The 17,670-nt window shown below is 40.9% G+C and overlaps 1 protein-coding gene across 1 annotated transcript in view; it reads right to left on the bottom strand.

Moving 5' to 3' along the window:
* Positions 1-2,084: 2,084 nt before the first annotated feature.
* NYAP2 (neuronal tyrosine-phosphorylated phosphoinositide-3-kinase adaptor 2) overlaps positions 2,085-17,670 on the bottom strand; it is a gene marked incomplete at its 3' end in the record, with an annotated part of 126,972 nt that continues 111,386 nt past the window's right edge. The window contains exon 6 of the mRNA XM_080349761.1: positions 2,085-2,312. Within this exon, the coding sequence (XP_080205887.1) occupies positions 2,085-2,312 (228 nt within the window). The remainder of the gene's footprint in view (positions 2,313-17,670) is intronic.

The raw sequence follows: 17,670 nt of genomic DNA, 5'->3' as shown, positions 1-17,670 counted from the left end.
AGATCTCTGGAGTTCTTCTTCTGCCATTTTCTTTCTTTAAAAAAAGAGAATAAGCAGAATATACAGTTGGTGCCGTTTGGACACAGCCTCTGGGTTTTTTCGCATCTTCTGTCATTTCGGCTATGAGGGGCTCTTTAAATCTGCATTTCAATTGCGTACCCATTCCAGCCACTGTATATTCATAACACACATTGATATTTAATGTATGTAGGTATATACGTATGCGCACATCTATGAGTATATAGAGATACATGCATATATACATATATATGTGTGTACACATATGCATACATACATACACAATAATGTTAATATACATACACACATATAAACACACACTTTATCTTTTACAGAAATCTCAGTTTGGACATCAAAATATACATTAATTATAAAATATTTTAAAACTTTATTTTAGAGGACGAAAAGAAACTACTACTGATAAAGCATTACTCAAACTCAAACTTTAGCAATATAGATTACAAAAACCTTCTAAAATTTGTTATTTTTGGTTTTTTTGATCAGCGATTACAGCCGTGGCAATGCTGTCAATATAATTTCAAAGAAAAGCCAATATAACAATAAGTTTCAAACAACACACCTTTTCTCCTCAATGAATATAATATTAAAATGATTGTTTTAAAGAGGGACTTTTGTGCTACCCAACTTCAGACACATAGATAGAAATTTAAATATATAAAATATATGCCATAGATATTTTTTCCCTACTCCACAGCAGTACAAGTTTCTCTCGTTCTTAACAGATCCTTTTGGAAGATACTTCACCACATGGATTTCACCCTCATAATCAGTATAAGCCATCTCTTTCTCCCGTTAAAACCAGGAGGTCATAATTCTTTGGTCATGACATAATATTCTGTTAAAATGGGTGTAATATAATACAGGGTTGCAAGCCAATTACAGAAGCAGCCAGGAAGAAGGAACAGCATAGCCGGGAGAACATCTTACGTGGGCCTCTGCTCCAAAACCGCATGAAATCCCGAGGGATTTCCCTCCTGGCTTCCAAGGGGTCTCACTTCCAGCCTTTATAAATAACACGGGGAAATCTGACACGGCGTAAAGTAAGGATGTGTTGCTGGATTTAAAAATTATAAACATGTAAACAGATTTTGTCACCTTTATTTTCTGGACCAAAGACAAATGTGGACAGGACCCGTGGCTGCAGTGCCACTGCCTCAACATGCCAAGTGATGGGATCTTTCTGTCACGGGCCGTACGATGCTTAGTCACAGTGAACCATGGTCTCTGCTAGTCAGCGGAATAGAAGGAAGAAAGAGTTGCTGTTGCAGGCTGTTCTGCAGAAAATTTAGTTTCTTGGCCAAATAATTTTAGTAACTGATTCGTATAAAACCAAGGGCAATTTATCTGATTAACTTTATGGGAAAACTGGTGCAGAACAATTCGTATTTTAAATGCAACTTGGGTATCCGCATTAAGCACTTTTATTTGTGTTACTTGCAGTTTTGCTGTTCCCCACCAAAACTGCTTCCTTTGTCCAGCCCTCTCCACCCAAAGCTAAGGACATCTAACGAGTACGACTCTAGGGAACTTCTACAGCCCTAGCACCGAGTTGTTTTGTACGTTGTCCTGTTCAACAAAATGTACAACCACATGCTTATGTACAGAGGCCAAATATAGGCAGGTAGGGGAAATAAAATTGTGGTGGCAGGGGGAAACGTTAGAATACCACATAGAAAATAGGTAATAAAACAGTATAACAGTAACATTATATAGTAAAATTCTTAATAAATTTTTGAATTTTATATATATATATATATATTTAAACAGTGTCTTAGTTTGGGCGTTTTCAATATATTGGTGAAATATTTACATTTTGATATCTTCTGGATCAAAAAAAAAAATCCTGGATAAATATGTATGCCTTAATCCAGTTGGAAATGTAAATATCTCTCTTGATTGACAGGTGAGCACTGTATCCATGTGTTTTTTTCCTAGGAAGTTCACCACCTGCAGGTCAGTCTCAGGTTAGAGCCTTTGCCTTATGAAGAAAGCAGGCGACCTGGGCACGGGGCGACAGAGCGGCGAGGGCGTCCTCCCCTCGCCTGTCAGATTGCGGTGTCCCAGAAAACAGTCTGTTGTTTGGAATAAGGAGGAGGGCTGTATTTCTTGGTCCCGGTATTCTTTTTCCAACTCGGCAAAATAGGCATGCTGTCCTGTTTGCAGAGTCCTTTTTCTGATTTCTGTCGCGCTTTTATTTCTTTGCAGAGGCAACGTTTTTTCTCAATCATATCCAGCATTGTATGGTCTCCCTGCAACCACTGCATACACGTCACCTGTTAGGGAGAAGCAGGGAGACAGCAAGGGGGAAGAAAGAAAAGAAGGAAAAAGGAAAGAAGGAAAAAAGCATAAAAATAACTGTTTGGTCATAGATTGAACATGTTGGGTTTTTTTGCAAGGTTAACATCACTCTTATTTGAAACACTCTAACTTGTTTAATGAACAAAAAGTCTCTATGCCAACAACAAAGTCGGTCTTTGCTTCTAACTGCTGCTTTAAGAAAAAAGGGTAATAAAAGGTCCCATTTTTGACTTCTCCAGAGCACTGAAAGATAATAAAGAGAAATGTTTTCAGCAAGCTAGCACTGGAATGATGGAATAGATCTTAAAAATGCACATGGATCTTAACAACATCCTTAAGTTGTGGAAATAAAAAATTCTGTGCACTGAAACCCACATTTTATATTGCTTTCCAAATCCAATCTGTCACATTAAAAGCATGGTGTTAACACTTCCGATTATCAAGCTAAATATAACTCTGTATTTAATTTTTTTTTAATTATTGAACAAACTCCATGTGAATTATATGGCTTAGCCTATCCTATTCTGTGATGATACTTCATTAACTGGAAGGCACTAAGATTTTAGAAACTCCGTTTTTTCAAGCACGTAGAATATTTGAAAACATGATCCTGATGCAAAAAAGGAGGTCAGCATATGTTTAGTATATGTCGTAGCCCCTTTGAAGCCTGAGATTGTGGCTTCGTTGGAGTTCAGTGGGGTGCTCACATGATTGAAAATGTGTGTGTCTTCAAAGGCTTTTGATTGGAACCAAAATCACTAATACTAAACTATCCTGAAAGGGCTTATTGTATTTGGATGACATACTGTATACCTGCAAATCAGAGAACTTCCTCTCAACACTTACTCTGCAAATTCGAAGTAATGTCTTGAGTCTCCCAACATTTTCCACATTAGTCATAAATTAAAGGTTTGTGTGTCAGTAAACACACGCCATTGGTTCACAGGGGCTGTCCAAGTATCTCTGACCTTGTCGTGAAAATGCACACATACTTTGGCAGTGCTTTACGATTCATGAAGAAAACGTATGTTTATTATTAAGAGTATTTGAGTACGTTTAATAATGCAAATGCCTTTCACTCACAAGTCTTAGACTGCCAAGCATGCGCATACACCAGGTTCCTAGAACTGGGGACTAGTCTTCTTAGAAGCTGGTATAGAAACTTTTGATCTTGGTAGTTTTTGTGGTCAGCTTGGAGTGTATTTAGCATTTGTTGATAAACAGATAGCAGAGAACAAAGCGAAAGGAATAAACGTGAGCAAGCCCACCAGAAAAAGTAATAATAAACAATGCACTCAAACAGAAAAAGCATATAGAAATGTGCGTATTTTTTCAAATATCTTTGTAAAATGTTTTTAAGGGGTAACACAGGTTAAAAGAATTTCAGACAGAATTACCTTTATACTAAAACAAAACCACACTTACCTTGTACATCAGAGAGTACTTTGAGTAGAACAAGTACTATATGAATTTTGTTCCTGAAGATTCTTATGAATTTAGGATTACACAGGTAACATATCTGCAGCACGTCCTCCTGAGTGGCTGAGCTAACTCTTCTGGAAGCTTGCTGTGCTGTTCTTCCTAATCGAATACTTATTTTTCATTTCAGGAGTGATCTAACGCTTACTGCAGTGCAGGCAGGTGTGAGGCATGTCATCTGCCATGGCCACGGGACTTGCTCTCTTTGGGTACCTAGGCCTGGCCCAAAACTCACCGACTGAACCAGAGATAATCCTCCCTGCCCCTGGCTCGGCTTCTCAGGGCTGTGGACGAGGCTCTACATTTCCTGCCGCTCTGCTCCTCAGTGATGGGTTAGTACTTACCCAGCAGTGTCTTCATTTTGCTGGGTCCTCCTACACGAGGCAGGACAGGGACACAGTCTGCACACAATTCATCGCACAAAATATTCACAACACACAGCTGCGCTCAAGCTTCTGGGCTGGATTTGATGACAACAGTGCTTGAGTAGCAGGTTTCTTCAGGAAATACCTTATTTATAACCCACCATGTAAGTGAACAGAAAACGTGCCAACACCAAGTCCTGAGGGTTTGTTGTGCGTGCAGCCACCATGAGCACCATCCGCAACACGTATGACAGTCGCCGTGGCGGTGTTACATCCGCGTCACCCCCACTGTACTAAATGCAGAGCTGTTGCCAACACTATGTCTTCTGGTAGCTAATATCCTCCATAGGATTCAAGGGGACTGAATGAGGATTTTGACATGCTATGCTCTAAAATACTAGTTGCAACTTCCCAAAGATAGAAATGGTGTTGCAGAATGTATCAGTTATGCAGACACTCTGCCACTCCCTGCAAAACAGCCCCTAAAATAAACCTGAGTGTAGGCAGCTCCAAAATCCCTTTTTTATAATAGACAATGTATTTTGTTGCACTTAGTGAACCATTTATTATGAAGAATTTGAGTTTTTCCACTTTCCCAGACACAGATTTCCAACATTACTTGCGATTTTTTTAATGTTTTCTTTGTTTGTATGATGGCCAAGTCCTTCACACCAGTATCTTCTTTGACATACCATCCACACGGTACGTTCCTCTCCTATAACTGCATTCAGATAATGGTATGTGCAGCATGAGCATGTGCAAAGTCATTTGCTAAAACAGACTAAGTGAACACATACGATATTGAAAGACTTGGGGGAAAAAGCTTAAAAGTGAGAACAAATATTAAAAGGTTTTACTTGGCAGTTTTGCCCAGTTCTGGTGTTAATGTGCAGCAAAATAAAAATGTACTAAACAAGGGTGCACGCCTCTTGAAGTTGCAAGATGGACCTATGAGGAAATCACCAGTTTGTAGACCAATGAACTCCAGAAATGACAATAACCATATTGCTAATAGAAAATCCAAGTGTCAAATAAATTTTCAGTGTGTCCCAGACAAATTACAGGCACTAAGGCTCACAAGTCAGCACTCAACCCAGCTGTTTAATCACAGCAGTAACCCTCAATGACTTCAGTAGGGCTACTGAGGTGTTCAAAGCTAATGTGTTTAATGCTGTGGACTTAGGTCTAATCCTTCCTGTGACTGAACTGATGGCACTCACATTTAATTCCGCTACTAATTTATTTCATATCCTCCCTCCTTCCTGGCTTCAGCCTGCTCCTCTGTTCATGCACCAGGTTGTTAATATCCCTGCTACATCATAACAAGGGATTTCCTCAGTGTGAAAGGCACAAAAAATAATGATACAACTTAATTATTTATGGAAAAAAAGTAAATCCTTCCTAACATCATAGAGCTATACAGCTCTCCTGTTCCTGAAAGACTTCATAGCACGTGAGGAACGGAACAGACACTGCAGCATGTCAGAGCTTGGCTACAGATGTGGATGTAGGCAGACAGGCTCCAAATGCATCAGCATTGGAGGTAGCAGCCAGCAGACATGGTGCAGGAGAAGCAAAATCGGTTTTGACCAAAGAGTCTTGGCCCAAAGCGTGTTCGTGCTGCAAAGGGAAGACAGAGCCAGCAGTTCATGTCAGGATTGTAAAGAGGGATCTCCTGAAGACTTTAGGATGTGTATCAGGTACTATGTCACATAATCTCCTTTGAATTATGAAATTTGCTGTTTGTACATCTGCACCAGCAGATTCACAAAAGTGCTCAAAACGTGGGTGTTTAAAGCAAGAAAAAGAAACGTAAATGAACATAGTTCTTTTCCTGTTCTTAACTATGCACGCAAAGATTTGGCAAAGAGAGTAATGGTTACAGATGGAAAAAGATAGAAAATATTCTCCAATAACACAATTAAGCAGTGACTGGTGGATACAACATTGCACACCTTCTAGCTGTGGTCACCACGTACAGCAAACATCCTGTTATCTTTTTGTTGGTGATTATTCACAGTATAAGACTTTCTGGCCCTTCAGGAACTGGACTTCCACCACAGGGACCACCGGGCAAAGTGCATCAGTACAGTGCACAAGCAGGTCTGTGTATGTCACTGAACACATAGAATAGAATCATAGAATCATTTTGGTCAGATGAGACCCTCAAGATCATTGAGTCCAACCATAACCTAACTCTGGCACTAAATCATGTCCCTAAGAACCTCATCTAGATGTCTTTTAAACATGTATGCTACTGAAAAAAAACATGGCAATACCTGTAAATTACATACAAACTGAATGATCCCATGTAGCATAGCCCTTCCGCATAAAAAACATGAAGAGTGTGAAAAGAAAAATCTGGGCTGAAAAATATACGGTGAAAAGCCCTCAGCACCAGGCCTGGGAACCTTTTTCTTAGGTGTGATTAATTTTACTTGCTCATGTGTGACAGATAAATAGCTACATAAATAGAGAGATAATGCTCTCTCTTGGCAAAAAGATGCATGTGCTACATAAGTCCTGCTCATACCTTCTTGTGTCAGCCTGTGCCTGTGTAACTTCAGCCACGAGCCCCACGCATCACGTGGGGGGTGCTCTGCGCCCCTGCCCGCACAGGGACCAGAGAGGAGCAAGTGCCAGAAGCGATTCTGCTCCTCCCAAGTCAGGCCACAGGGATGAAGTGGAGGCAGGATAAACCCATCCTAATTCCTGCTGCTGGGAGGCGTTTCAGGAAAACCTGTCATTGAAAGGTGCACTATAATTTTTCACACAAGTGCCTGTGAAAATACGTGCTGTTAAAAATGCCATGGGGGAGAAGAAATATTGGAAATATTGTAGGCGGCTCTATTACTCGTCACAAAGTTAGAAAATTTTCATTCATTTTTGAGGAAGCTTTTCTAACATTCGAATTGATGACCTGATATTTCATGCTCTGGACGTTTCTGTGAGCATGGGGGAGCTTGTGCTGTATGAACTTTTAATGACCTAAAAGAATATTTTCCACTATAGTTTACATGAGGGCTTTAGACGACACCATATCCCATTCAGCTGTTCCTCCTCATGACATCTCAGCTGGTAAGTTCTCAGTTTCTCTATTTTTAATGTTGATGGTTTGTTTGAGGTGAAATTGTAAGCTCTGGGCACTAAGAGAGCTCCACGATTCAGTGGTGCTTCCATCATTTTTTCACAGAACTATAGGTTTCCACTGACTGTGCTGAAATAGCAGAGGCTATGGGGTCGAGGAAGACACAGTTCTCTTCTTGCGAGTCTCTCCCTCTGCTGCCGGATGGGGAGAGCGGCTGACTCTTCCTCTGCAGGAAGGATGGGAAAAACCACAGCACATGTATGTGATCATGGGTGTCATGTGCAAATACCTTTTCTTTGTGACCACTGCATATCACAGATCAAATAAAAGCCCAACAGCTGATGTGAGGCTATAACGATCTTAAACCAATGCAAGATATAACGAAGTAAAAAATATCAGCAACATTTGGAGGAGATTATTTAAAATGTGTCCTGGGTCTCTAAACAAAGTGATTGCTACCAGTGCAATCTGTGCAGTGCTACACATCACTCAGCTGGGCCAAGCATGCTGGTTTGGTTTGGCAGGCTCCAGTAAGTGCAGAAGAAACGCTTTCTGAAAGCCACTTACCGTCCCCTGGGAGGACAAGGTACTCCCTCCCTCTTGCCTTTTCTCAGACAGGAGTTTCCAAACTCTCCCAATGACACTCTTGATGGCACTTTCTCTGGTGCAGACGGGTCCCAGCCACCTGGCCAGGTGCGGTATTTCCACTGGGGAGGGTGTGAAATCCCACTCCTAGAAGGCAGTCGTGTGCCTCGGTGCAAGTGGTGGAGGCCTATGTTAAATAGCCACAGTTACTTCACAATCTGCTATCTGATACTCTTAGCTTGACGTGGAGGTCCTCTCAGCACATGTTCACAAAAAGGGAGTTGTCCAAGGCAGAAGTTCAGTCAGAATTAGGTTTCAGAAAATCTGAGCAGCGAGATCCTCACCCATTTGAAGCCAGCAGGCATGTACTGGCTGACTTCACAGGTCCAAGAATTTAACTGCAGTTTGTTCAAACAAACAGTAAAAAACTCCCTCAAATGATTTTAAAAGCCTTTAGAAGAGCACTTCGAAAGTTATGTTGGACAAGATTTCTTTTGCTAACCATTAGCTATAACCATTGAATGGCAGTTGAATGTTGTTACTTCCAACTGCTGCAAAGTTTGGTAAATGAGGGTAGAACTGCAGGCTAAACCTGCAGTCTGTCCTTTCTCTCCGACAGAGAGACACTGACATGAAAGACAACGTAACTGGCCCAGGACAGTCAGCCGTTCATATAGCTCTGTACGTCTAACCCGTTCTCCTGTTACTGTTAAATTCAAAACAACAATTGATTATTAATACAAAGGTGATTAAAAGGAACAGTGTGTTCAGGAACACGCAGGATGTGCAAGGTGAGCTGTGAAAGCAGACACTCTCCATGCAATTCATAGTGCATGGTAGCAGTCCCTGGGGGCGCTGCATAGCGTAACTGCAAGTTCTTATCTGGAAGTGTCTGAGGTGTTTTCTAGGAGGTGTCCTACGGCGGCAGCCACATTAGAACATCCCCGTGCATTCACATACGCACACCACGAGCAGAAGCACACATAAGGTGCTAAGCGCTACACAAACTACCCTTTCCAGCTTTGGCAAATCATTCTTTTTAAAGGACACAACAATTCTATTTTCCCTCTAAGCACTTGGGAAAGAATTCCTCCAGCACACTAGTCTCAATTTTGACAAAATAGCTGGGCACGAAGGAGCACTTTGTAATCTTTTCCTGTATGCTTAATGTTGAAAGAATTCACTGACACCTGCTATTTCAACTTTTGAAACTATATATGCATCCCATTTCAGGGCTACTGTAACATTTGAATTGCTGTGTGTAATGTTCTGATTTATTTCATTATAAATTTCTAAATTTATGAAAATATGTCTTCTTAAAAATAATACTACTACAGGAAAAAAAAGAAAACCAGAGGCCTTGTAAAAACTGTCCTACCACTTAATGGAAGTATATGATGCCGTATTTTAAGAAAACTCCGGACACCTGTTTTCAAACATAAGACTCACTAAAAGACTTATTACATTGACTGGTGTGCTGTGGCCTGACTAATCCACCACTTAAAAACAACTGACAAGAATCTTTGGAAGTTCAGGAATTCCCAAAGACTCAAGGTTATAAGCAATTAATATTTACCCTAAAATTAAATTAGCAAATGGTTAGTAAACCTTCAGCACCTCTGATTCCAGACCTCCAGTTTCATGATTCATTGCTTCCAATTACTAAATGTCACAGTTACTTTATACAGAGCCAGCCCTGCACATACTCCTATGCCTTGAGTTTTCCAGTAACCCTCAGATTATTGCTGAGGCTATCAATAAAGCAAACTTTCAATTATAAATTCACCATCCTGCTTTCCATTTTTATCCTGGCAATCAGTCTAGCTATAGATCTTCCTGCATTACTATTTGGAAACGTGTTCTTCTCATCTAAGCTCTTTTTTTTTAACACCAAACAACTGTCTGAAATATCCTGCTTGATCTACTGTTAGTTAAGACATCCTGTAAATGCTAGTATGTTTAAAGAAAGAGCCTGTAAACTAACTCATATTAGGGATACTGTGTAAAATTTTCTCATGCATCTCATTTATGCAGTGGATTCTCACCAAGTACATTCCCATTGAGATCACTCATGAAAAATCAAAGCTTAATCTATGCCTTTGCTAAGCAATAAATGCAGAACTCAAGCAACCCACTATGATACATCCTGTCGTTCACTGTAAAATAGAAAGGAAAATTCAATATTGCATTAGGTCAATCACAGGAGGGACAAAAGCCAGAATACTTTGTTAGAGTTCAGTGACACAGAGATCTCCTGCTCACTGCATTTGATTGTACAGCACCTGCAGGGTAAGGCTATGTCTGAGGTTTCCCTGAGAGGTTACTAACCCCATTTCCCCATCTTTTCCTCTCACTGGAGGTTGCTGCTCCGTTGCACATGGCCGTAGCTGCTCAGGAACCAGCCTCTGAACAGCGGGACAGCGTGAGGCAGCAACCTCAGTGACCATTACACCTGGCCCTGCCTGTGACTGAGTAAATACACCCACACTACAACACACCTGCAATTAGTGTTACTTACTCTAAATCATGATAGTTGTTAAAAACACACAGATTCTAAATCTCGTAGTGAGATGAAGAGTCCATCCCCTGGGCATTAAGAGGTGGCATGGAGCAGTGTGAGCTGCTGGTGGGCAAGATCCTTTCCTCCTCCGCGTCCACCCCTGCGGGCTGCAAAGCTCATGCAGGAGGGGGATGAAGGCAGCAGGCTGCGTGCTCTAGATATTGCTTCTGCTTACCCACACAGGGCCAAGATGGACACAAAAATTTAATGGAAGACTGAAAACAAGTGCAAACAAGACCAAAACACTGGAAGAACTAAGAACTATGAGAAAGTTGACACTGAGGCCAATCCTAAAGTTACAAAAATGTGACGTGGGGACACCACAAATTGCATTAGTTTCCCCATTTTATTTGACCTAATTTTTCCTAAGCTAAAAACACATACATGAACTTCAGGACTCCTCCTGTTGAAGCCAGTACTAGAACTCAAGATTCAACTAATCTTTATTACTGTGACAGCTGAAGAACCTCATCACACAAGTCTGCCAGCAAAGCCCTTAAGAGTTCATATTTCTCTAGTATTTTCAAGAAAATGGCCACAAGAATAATTTAAAAAATATATCTATATATGGAGGGAGAATGCCTCAGCACTGAAAAAAAAAAGGTGCCTTCAATTTCTCTTGTTTTGTATTAGGTGATGTAAATACACAAATATCTCAGTTATAGCCCGTGAAGTTGCTTTACAGATGAGAAATTTTGAAATATGCTCTTACATTTCTCCTGTTTTGATAGTGAAATTGAGTCAATGGTAATTTTCTTAGATTAAATGCCATTTCTCAATTATTGGACTGATTGCATGGGGGAAAAATGTTTAGAAAAGCATGACTGAAAACAACACTAAATGTAGAGAGATTATCATATTCTTGCAAGTGGTCACATCTTCCTTTTTAAAGATGCATAAAAATATGATTAAAAGACAAAGATCTCCATTTATGATTAATTTCTAACTCTGTTTTAAAATGCCGTTAAAGAACAGCTACTAGAGTTATAAACTGTACTGAGAGTTTCTAAAGAATCCAAACATTTAGGAGTTTGCTTTAGTATGAGACACCACATCTGCTCTACCCTCACAGCAACACCAAGCAATTTATTTTATATCAGGAATTGCTTAATAATATAGTACCCAAATTTAATAATCTATGCTCAATACGAGTGAACAGTGTGCTGCTGCGGCAAAGAAAGCCAACAGGACGTTGGCCTGCATCAACAAGGACATCACCAGCAGAGACCAAGATGTTATTATCGTGCTCTGCTCAGCACTTGTCAGGCCATACGTGTAGCACTGTGTTCAGGTTTGGTCCCTGCTATGCAAAAAGAATGTGGACAGGCTGGAGAGGATCCAGAAAAGGGCCACAGAGATGATGAAAGGACTGGGAAGCCACCATAGGAGGGAAGGCTGAGAGAACTGGGTTTGTTCAACTTTGACAAAAGAAGGCTCACAAGAGACTTCATCACCAGTACCAGTATTTAAAGGATGGCTACAAAAAAGGTGAAGACTCCCTTTTTACAAGGAGTCACATGGAACAGACGAGGGGTGATGGGTACAAGTCACTCCTGAGGAGATTCTGATTGGACACAAGAGTGAAATTTTTCACAATGAGAAGGATCAGTCACTGGAATAATCTCCCCAGGGAAGGGGTGGATTCCCCAACACTGGAAACTTTCAAGATTCAGCTGGACAGGGTGCTGGGTCATCTAGTCTAGACAGTGCTGTTGCCAAGAAAGGTTGGACCAGACAATCTTTGAAGTCCCTTCTCACTTGGTTTTCTATGATTCTAATATAGACATGATTTCTTGACACATACAATGGCCGAGATACAGGCAAGAAACTAAGACACTCACCCACATTCCCTGCACCTTGTTTCTGTTTCTCTGTTTAAAAGGCAGTCTCCAAAAGGATGGCACTGGCTGATTCAGTGGGTGACAGTGATTCAGCTTGAACTCATGGAGAAGACTGCAGCACAGTCACCATGAGCACCGCTCCACTGAACCAGGGCTCCGCTCAGAGGCTCCCACACAGAGTGACCAGGCAAACTCAACTTAGCCTACGACATCAGCATGAGCTGAATTCAAGTTCAGATCTCCAGAACTAGGAGGAAATTAAAATATTCATCTTGAAATGTGTGGCTAATGACAATGCATGACAAACAAAACATTCAGCATCATGTTAACCTATTCATACATATCACTTGTAATACAAGCAAACAAATTGTGGACCACCAAAAGAAGTGCTGTTTTTCTCTGACTGTTTGTGTTTTAAAGTTTGGTGCAGAAATCAAACAAGAGCCATGATCTGACTAATATTAATTTTAAAAATGTATGTTGCCATTGCCTGTTCTCATTTTTATGCTTTTCTATTGTGAATTATACAATCGTAATTATAAACCCCAGATAGTAAAAGTGCTTTTTCAGACTATAAAAAAAGAGATGGGCCAACCGAACCCAAGAGTCCACTAATTGCCACTGACTTGCAAAGCCTTAAGATCAGGCCACTGGCCCATAAACACCAAAGCTCCACTAGAGGAATGTGTTCTTTCCCCATTCTATTTTTTGTTGAGGAAAAGCATGCCTTGGACATTCCAGTTACAGCTTAGGAGTGAAACGGGAATTTGCTGCTGATGTGAGTGAGGTCAGAATTTAACACCTTGACTTTAAACTAAAGAAATGAAAAGGATTTTCTATTATGCAATTTTAGTTGGGGTGAAGGCTCTTCCTAGCACTGGCTCTGTCATCCTATAAGTTCCTCAGTATTTCCTGTGTAAAGATCTGTCTTCTGAGATTTTTCTAAGTAGCTGCTGCCACTCTGCTGCAGTAACTTCTTATGCACTGAGAGTGGTCTGCCTGGACAAGCTAGTACAGTGATAAAATTAATTAACTGTAAAGGAAGCAGATTTATCACTCCCAGGTCTCATAGAGAAACACATATGATTATCACTGAAGCTCCAATTCAGTGAATAACTTAAACACATGCACAACTGGAAAATATTATCAATCACCATCTCGATTTACAGGGGTATTTTATTATTCAAGATAAGTCAGTGTTTTCCTGCCTCAAGGCCAGATAACTGAACCTACCTACAGTTGTGTGGTGATTAAGAATAATTTTCAAAGGGCTAATAAATGATCGTTAGGTGTTTTAAAAAATGCCTAATCAATTAGCAATTATTTGTCACTATGGACTGCAAAGAGGTCTGACAAATGGTGCCTGTAATGTTCCCATAAAATAGACTCATAAAGTATGATATTTTCACTTGTTCTTAAGTCTCACCTGCACTGAAGAAACTTTTCTTTCCAGCCTAAGGCCCTTCTGTATCCAGTATTTATACACACAAGACGTTATAGACATGGGTCACCAACTAGATTTACTGCAAGGCCCTCATGTGAATAGAGGAGGGATTTGCAGTATGGAAGTCCAGCTGGGTAAGGGCACCTCTAAACCTCGAAGCGCTTGACCAGCGTAAGATACAGAGAACAAAAAACTACATAGTGTGGGCTGCTACAAAACATTTTTCAACCATAGAAACACAAATATCTTTGTAATCTTAGAACTGTTCAAATACTTTTTCTGAAAAACTGGAAACTTTAAAATCAGTAAAAATAATATTTTAAAGTTCTCATTTAAAATACATGACATTTTTATTTTCATTGTTTAACAAGACAAAATGAGAATAAAAGTAGGTTATCAAAAGTGGGTGCTGGCATTCATACCTTTTTATAATTGGCATACACATAATGTATATGAATAGCCACACATTTCTAGTGAAAGATTATGAACGAACACACACACATATACAGAGATATATAAACATACTATACATACATACATACATGAGTGAATATACATATTTATGTGCATACAGTATACAGACAAGATACTATACAGGTACAGTAAGTGCAATATACTGTATAAGGCTATACAAACACCGAAAGGTTCTGGTGAAATGGTGACAACCATGAGAACAAAGCTTGGATGGTTCGTGACTTAACGCAGACAGTGGGGAAAACTTCGCTGTTCCATGTTGTGTTTTACGCAACAAGCACACACAGTTCAAACAGAAACATGGTACAATATGTCCAGTTCATATACAAAAAAGCTAAGACAAGTGGGACTGCATGGAGATAACAGAAATGCATATGAGCAGACAAATAAGGTTGTTCTACCTAGAATACAGAATGTTTGGTTCGTTTACAAAGAATGCCTATATAGAAACCCATGCTTTCATGAATTCATGCCATTTTTTTTTCCTTTAAGAATATTATAAAATTCTTGCCCTGAGTTAAACATAAATACACACAGAAAGGGGGGAAGGGGGAAGGAAATTGCATGCTTCTGGGTTTTTTTTTGTTTGTTTGTTTTTTAATATATTTTTTTTTAACCAAGGCACAATGTCTTCAATAGTGGTTGCAAGACCATTTGAAATAAATTTAGCAATTGCTATTGTTCCGGTACTGCATCCTTCCTAATGTGACTAAACTAATTGTTTGCACACAAAAGTCTCAGAACAAGTTTTGAAGTGAATTTACAAGTTTTAGAAGAGAATAAGTAAATTTAAGAGAAACGCCTTAAAGAGAGATTCCATGAAGAGGAAGGAATGTTACCAAATTAAATTCCTTTATAGGCAAATTACTGATGTTTGGACTGGAATTATTTCACATTAATTATATCATCTATTAGTTTAGTGTTACTGTAAGTTGTTACCTATTTTTAGTAGAATCATGTACAAAGCTGTATCACACAGTATCACAGTATGTTTGGGATTGGAAGGGACCTCAAAAGATCATCTAGTCCAATCCCCCTGCTGGAGCAGGAACGCCCAGGTGAGGTCGCACAGGAACATGTCCAGGTGGGTCTTGAATGTCTCCAGAGAAGAAGACTCCACAACCCCCCTGGGCTGTAAGAGCAGCTAAAAACAAGATGAGGAACCTCCAAATAGTTCTTAGTTTCTTGTTGTAGGCAGGACAGGACAGTGATCTCACTGATGCAGTGGTTTATACACTGCAAGAGTTACACTTTAGGAACCCTTGTTCATTGACACCGTGAGATCTCAAGGCGTGCATCTCCCCATCTCATCGACCTGTAGCAGTCTTTTATTGGAAATATTGGTTATTAGTTTCTGTGTATGTCATCTTAAAATCTACATACCTGTGTACAAGTCTGACCCTCAAAAGAAAGGTCTGGGTGCAAAGGCCACACATGGCTGCTGCCCGCACAGCCGAGCCCTCAGGCTCTACAGGCACACGGTTCTCACCAACTTCTCACCAGTGTGCAGGGGCTCTGGAGGGAACCTCACCTCCCAGGGAACAACCCCCTACTACGCTGTGCCCCATCGGCTGTGGCACCTGTGCCCAGAAACTCCTCTACTGAGCTAAGACTATTTTTCAAAGTACTGAAAAACACAGTCCCAACTCTGTCAAAACCAGTCACAATGCAACAACCCCCTCAAACCACAGACCAGGCAGTTGAGATCTTCTCCTGCCTGTCCTCTGTGCCTTTTAAAGAAATTGTAACTCCCAATATGAGAAACAACTAGGTAAAGTCAGTAAAAAACACATTGAGTGGGAAATGGAAACCCTCATAAATGCTGTATTTCATTCTTTGTCAGAATATTGTTGTATTTGAAAGTTTCAGCAACTTCTTTGAGGGAACAAGGCTCTTTCTGTACTCTGCTGGCAAGCTTACAAAACCCGTGCAAGAACAACAAGAGATCAGAGTAAGGGAATGGAATATTCTTCCTCCTACTCTCTTCCAGTTGAAATATCAGCAGCCAAGCTGGCACTTGAGAGCAAGGAAAGGTATGAAGACAGACAGACTCTAGATCTGGTGCTCAGAGACTGATCACTGCTCCCATCTCTGATACCCTCCCTCTGTGGCATTACTTCCACAGCTGCTCTGCTTTCACCCATCACTACTTCACCCCGACATGTATTTTTTGTAGCTAAAACCCCTGCTATGGAGTGGTACGGAGAAGGAGAGCCACCAAAGCCATGCCTGGGCCTTGGCACCCGCCACGACAGCCGTGCCTGGTCAGACCCACCTCCGCCCAGCTCCCCCCAGCACTGTGAACTGGTGGCCGCTGCGTTGGTGCCAGGCGCCCAGCACGCCCTCCCTCGTGCTCTCAGACCGGAGAGCCGTGCAGTGACCTGCTTCTGCTGCATGACCAGCCCAGCTGAATGCTGAACAAAAGATGTTGGGACAACAACAGCAGGGCTGCCTGCCAATAGAAGATGGCTTTGACACATTTGCTTCTCGTGCCAATCAGTCAGGCATGCCTTGGAGGTGAGGGATGATGGATGTGGCAATTCCATCTGCTTCAAGGTTTGTGTTTTCTTTCTTTTGTTTTTTTTTTTTTTTTTTTAATAAGCATTCTCTATTTGCAGTTTGTGTATTTAGAAATAATTTGCACTGCTCTGGACCCATACACTGATTATGTAAGACCAGATTGAAGCTGAAGCTCCACACAATACAATGTGGAGCCTTCCCTAAAGCATTAACATTCTTGTTGTTGCTCTCATCCAAAATGTTGACAGCATATTTAGCTGGACTGACGACAGCAGAATTTTGCCTTCATGTTTGCCAGATATTTATCCTGGCAGGAAAGAAAACCAGCAGTGTGTAAAGCGATCCAAGCGCTCCCTCTCGTGGGCTTGACGTTCTGCTGCACTTTATAAAGGCACAAAAGCAGACTCAGAAATCCAAACTGACACATTTTTAGCAGCACAAACTCCTCAGAAGGCCGTGTGACACGGCAGGACACAGCTCATGCCCCTGCACTTCTTCCTAGGTGCTGGCAGTCAGTGTGACGACTCATCCCTCACTCTTGTGAACATTCAGCCTGAACAAGAAGGCAAAATCCTACAGCTCTGGATGATTCGGATTTTCAAATATACTCAGGACACAGGCTGATCAAATTCAGACATCATCTCAAGGTAAAAGTTGGCCCATGTTCCACCAGTGAAGTGCTTGTGCCAGGGGTTTCTCTTTGCACCCCACCGTGGGTTCTTCCATGCCCGTCCATCCTGCCAGGCAGGACACAGAGGAGTTTCCTTCTCCCAGCTAATGCAAAACCAGTATCCACAAAATGCAGTCTATGTCTACATTCGTTTTCATCTACATGTATGCTAAAGTCTTCTCCACTGGAGGAGCAGGACTTCTCCATGAAAGGAACATTTGAGACAGAGGCATCATTTGTTAAATGTTCCTAGGAAAATTTACCTGTTTTATTCCTGGTTTTCACATTCAAATGCATTTAATTGTAT

The sequence above is a fragment of the Nesoenas mayeri genome (genome assembly GCF_963082525.1).
Source record: "Nesoenas mayeri genome assembly, chromosome: 9".
In the NCBI taxonomy this organism is placed as follows: domain Eukaryota; kingdom Metazoa; phylum Chordata; class Aves; order Columbiformes; family Columbidae; genus Nesoenas; species Nesoenas mayeri.
Note: the sequence above shows the minus strand (reverse complement) of the source record. Positions and strands in the feature narration are given on the sequence as shown.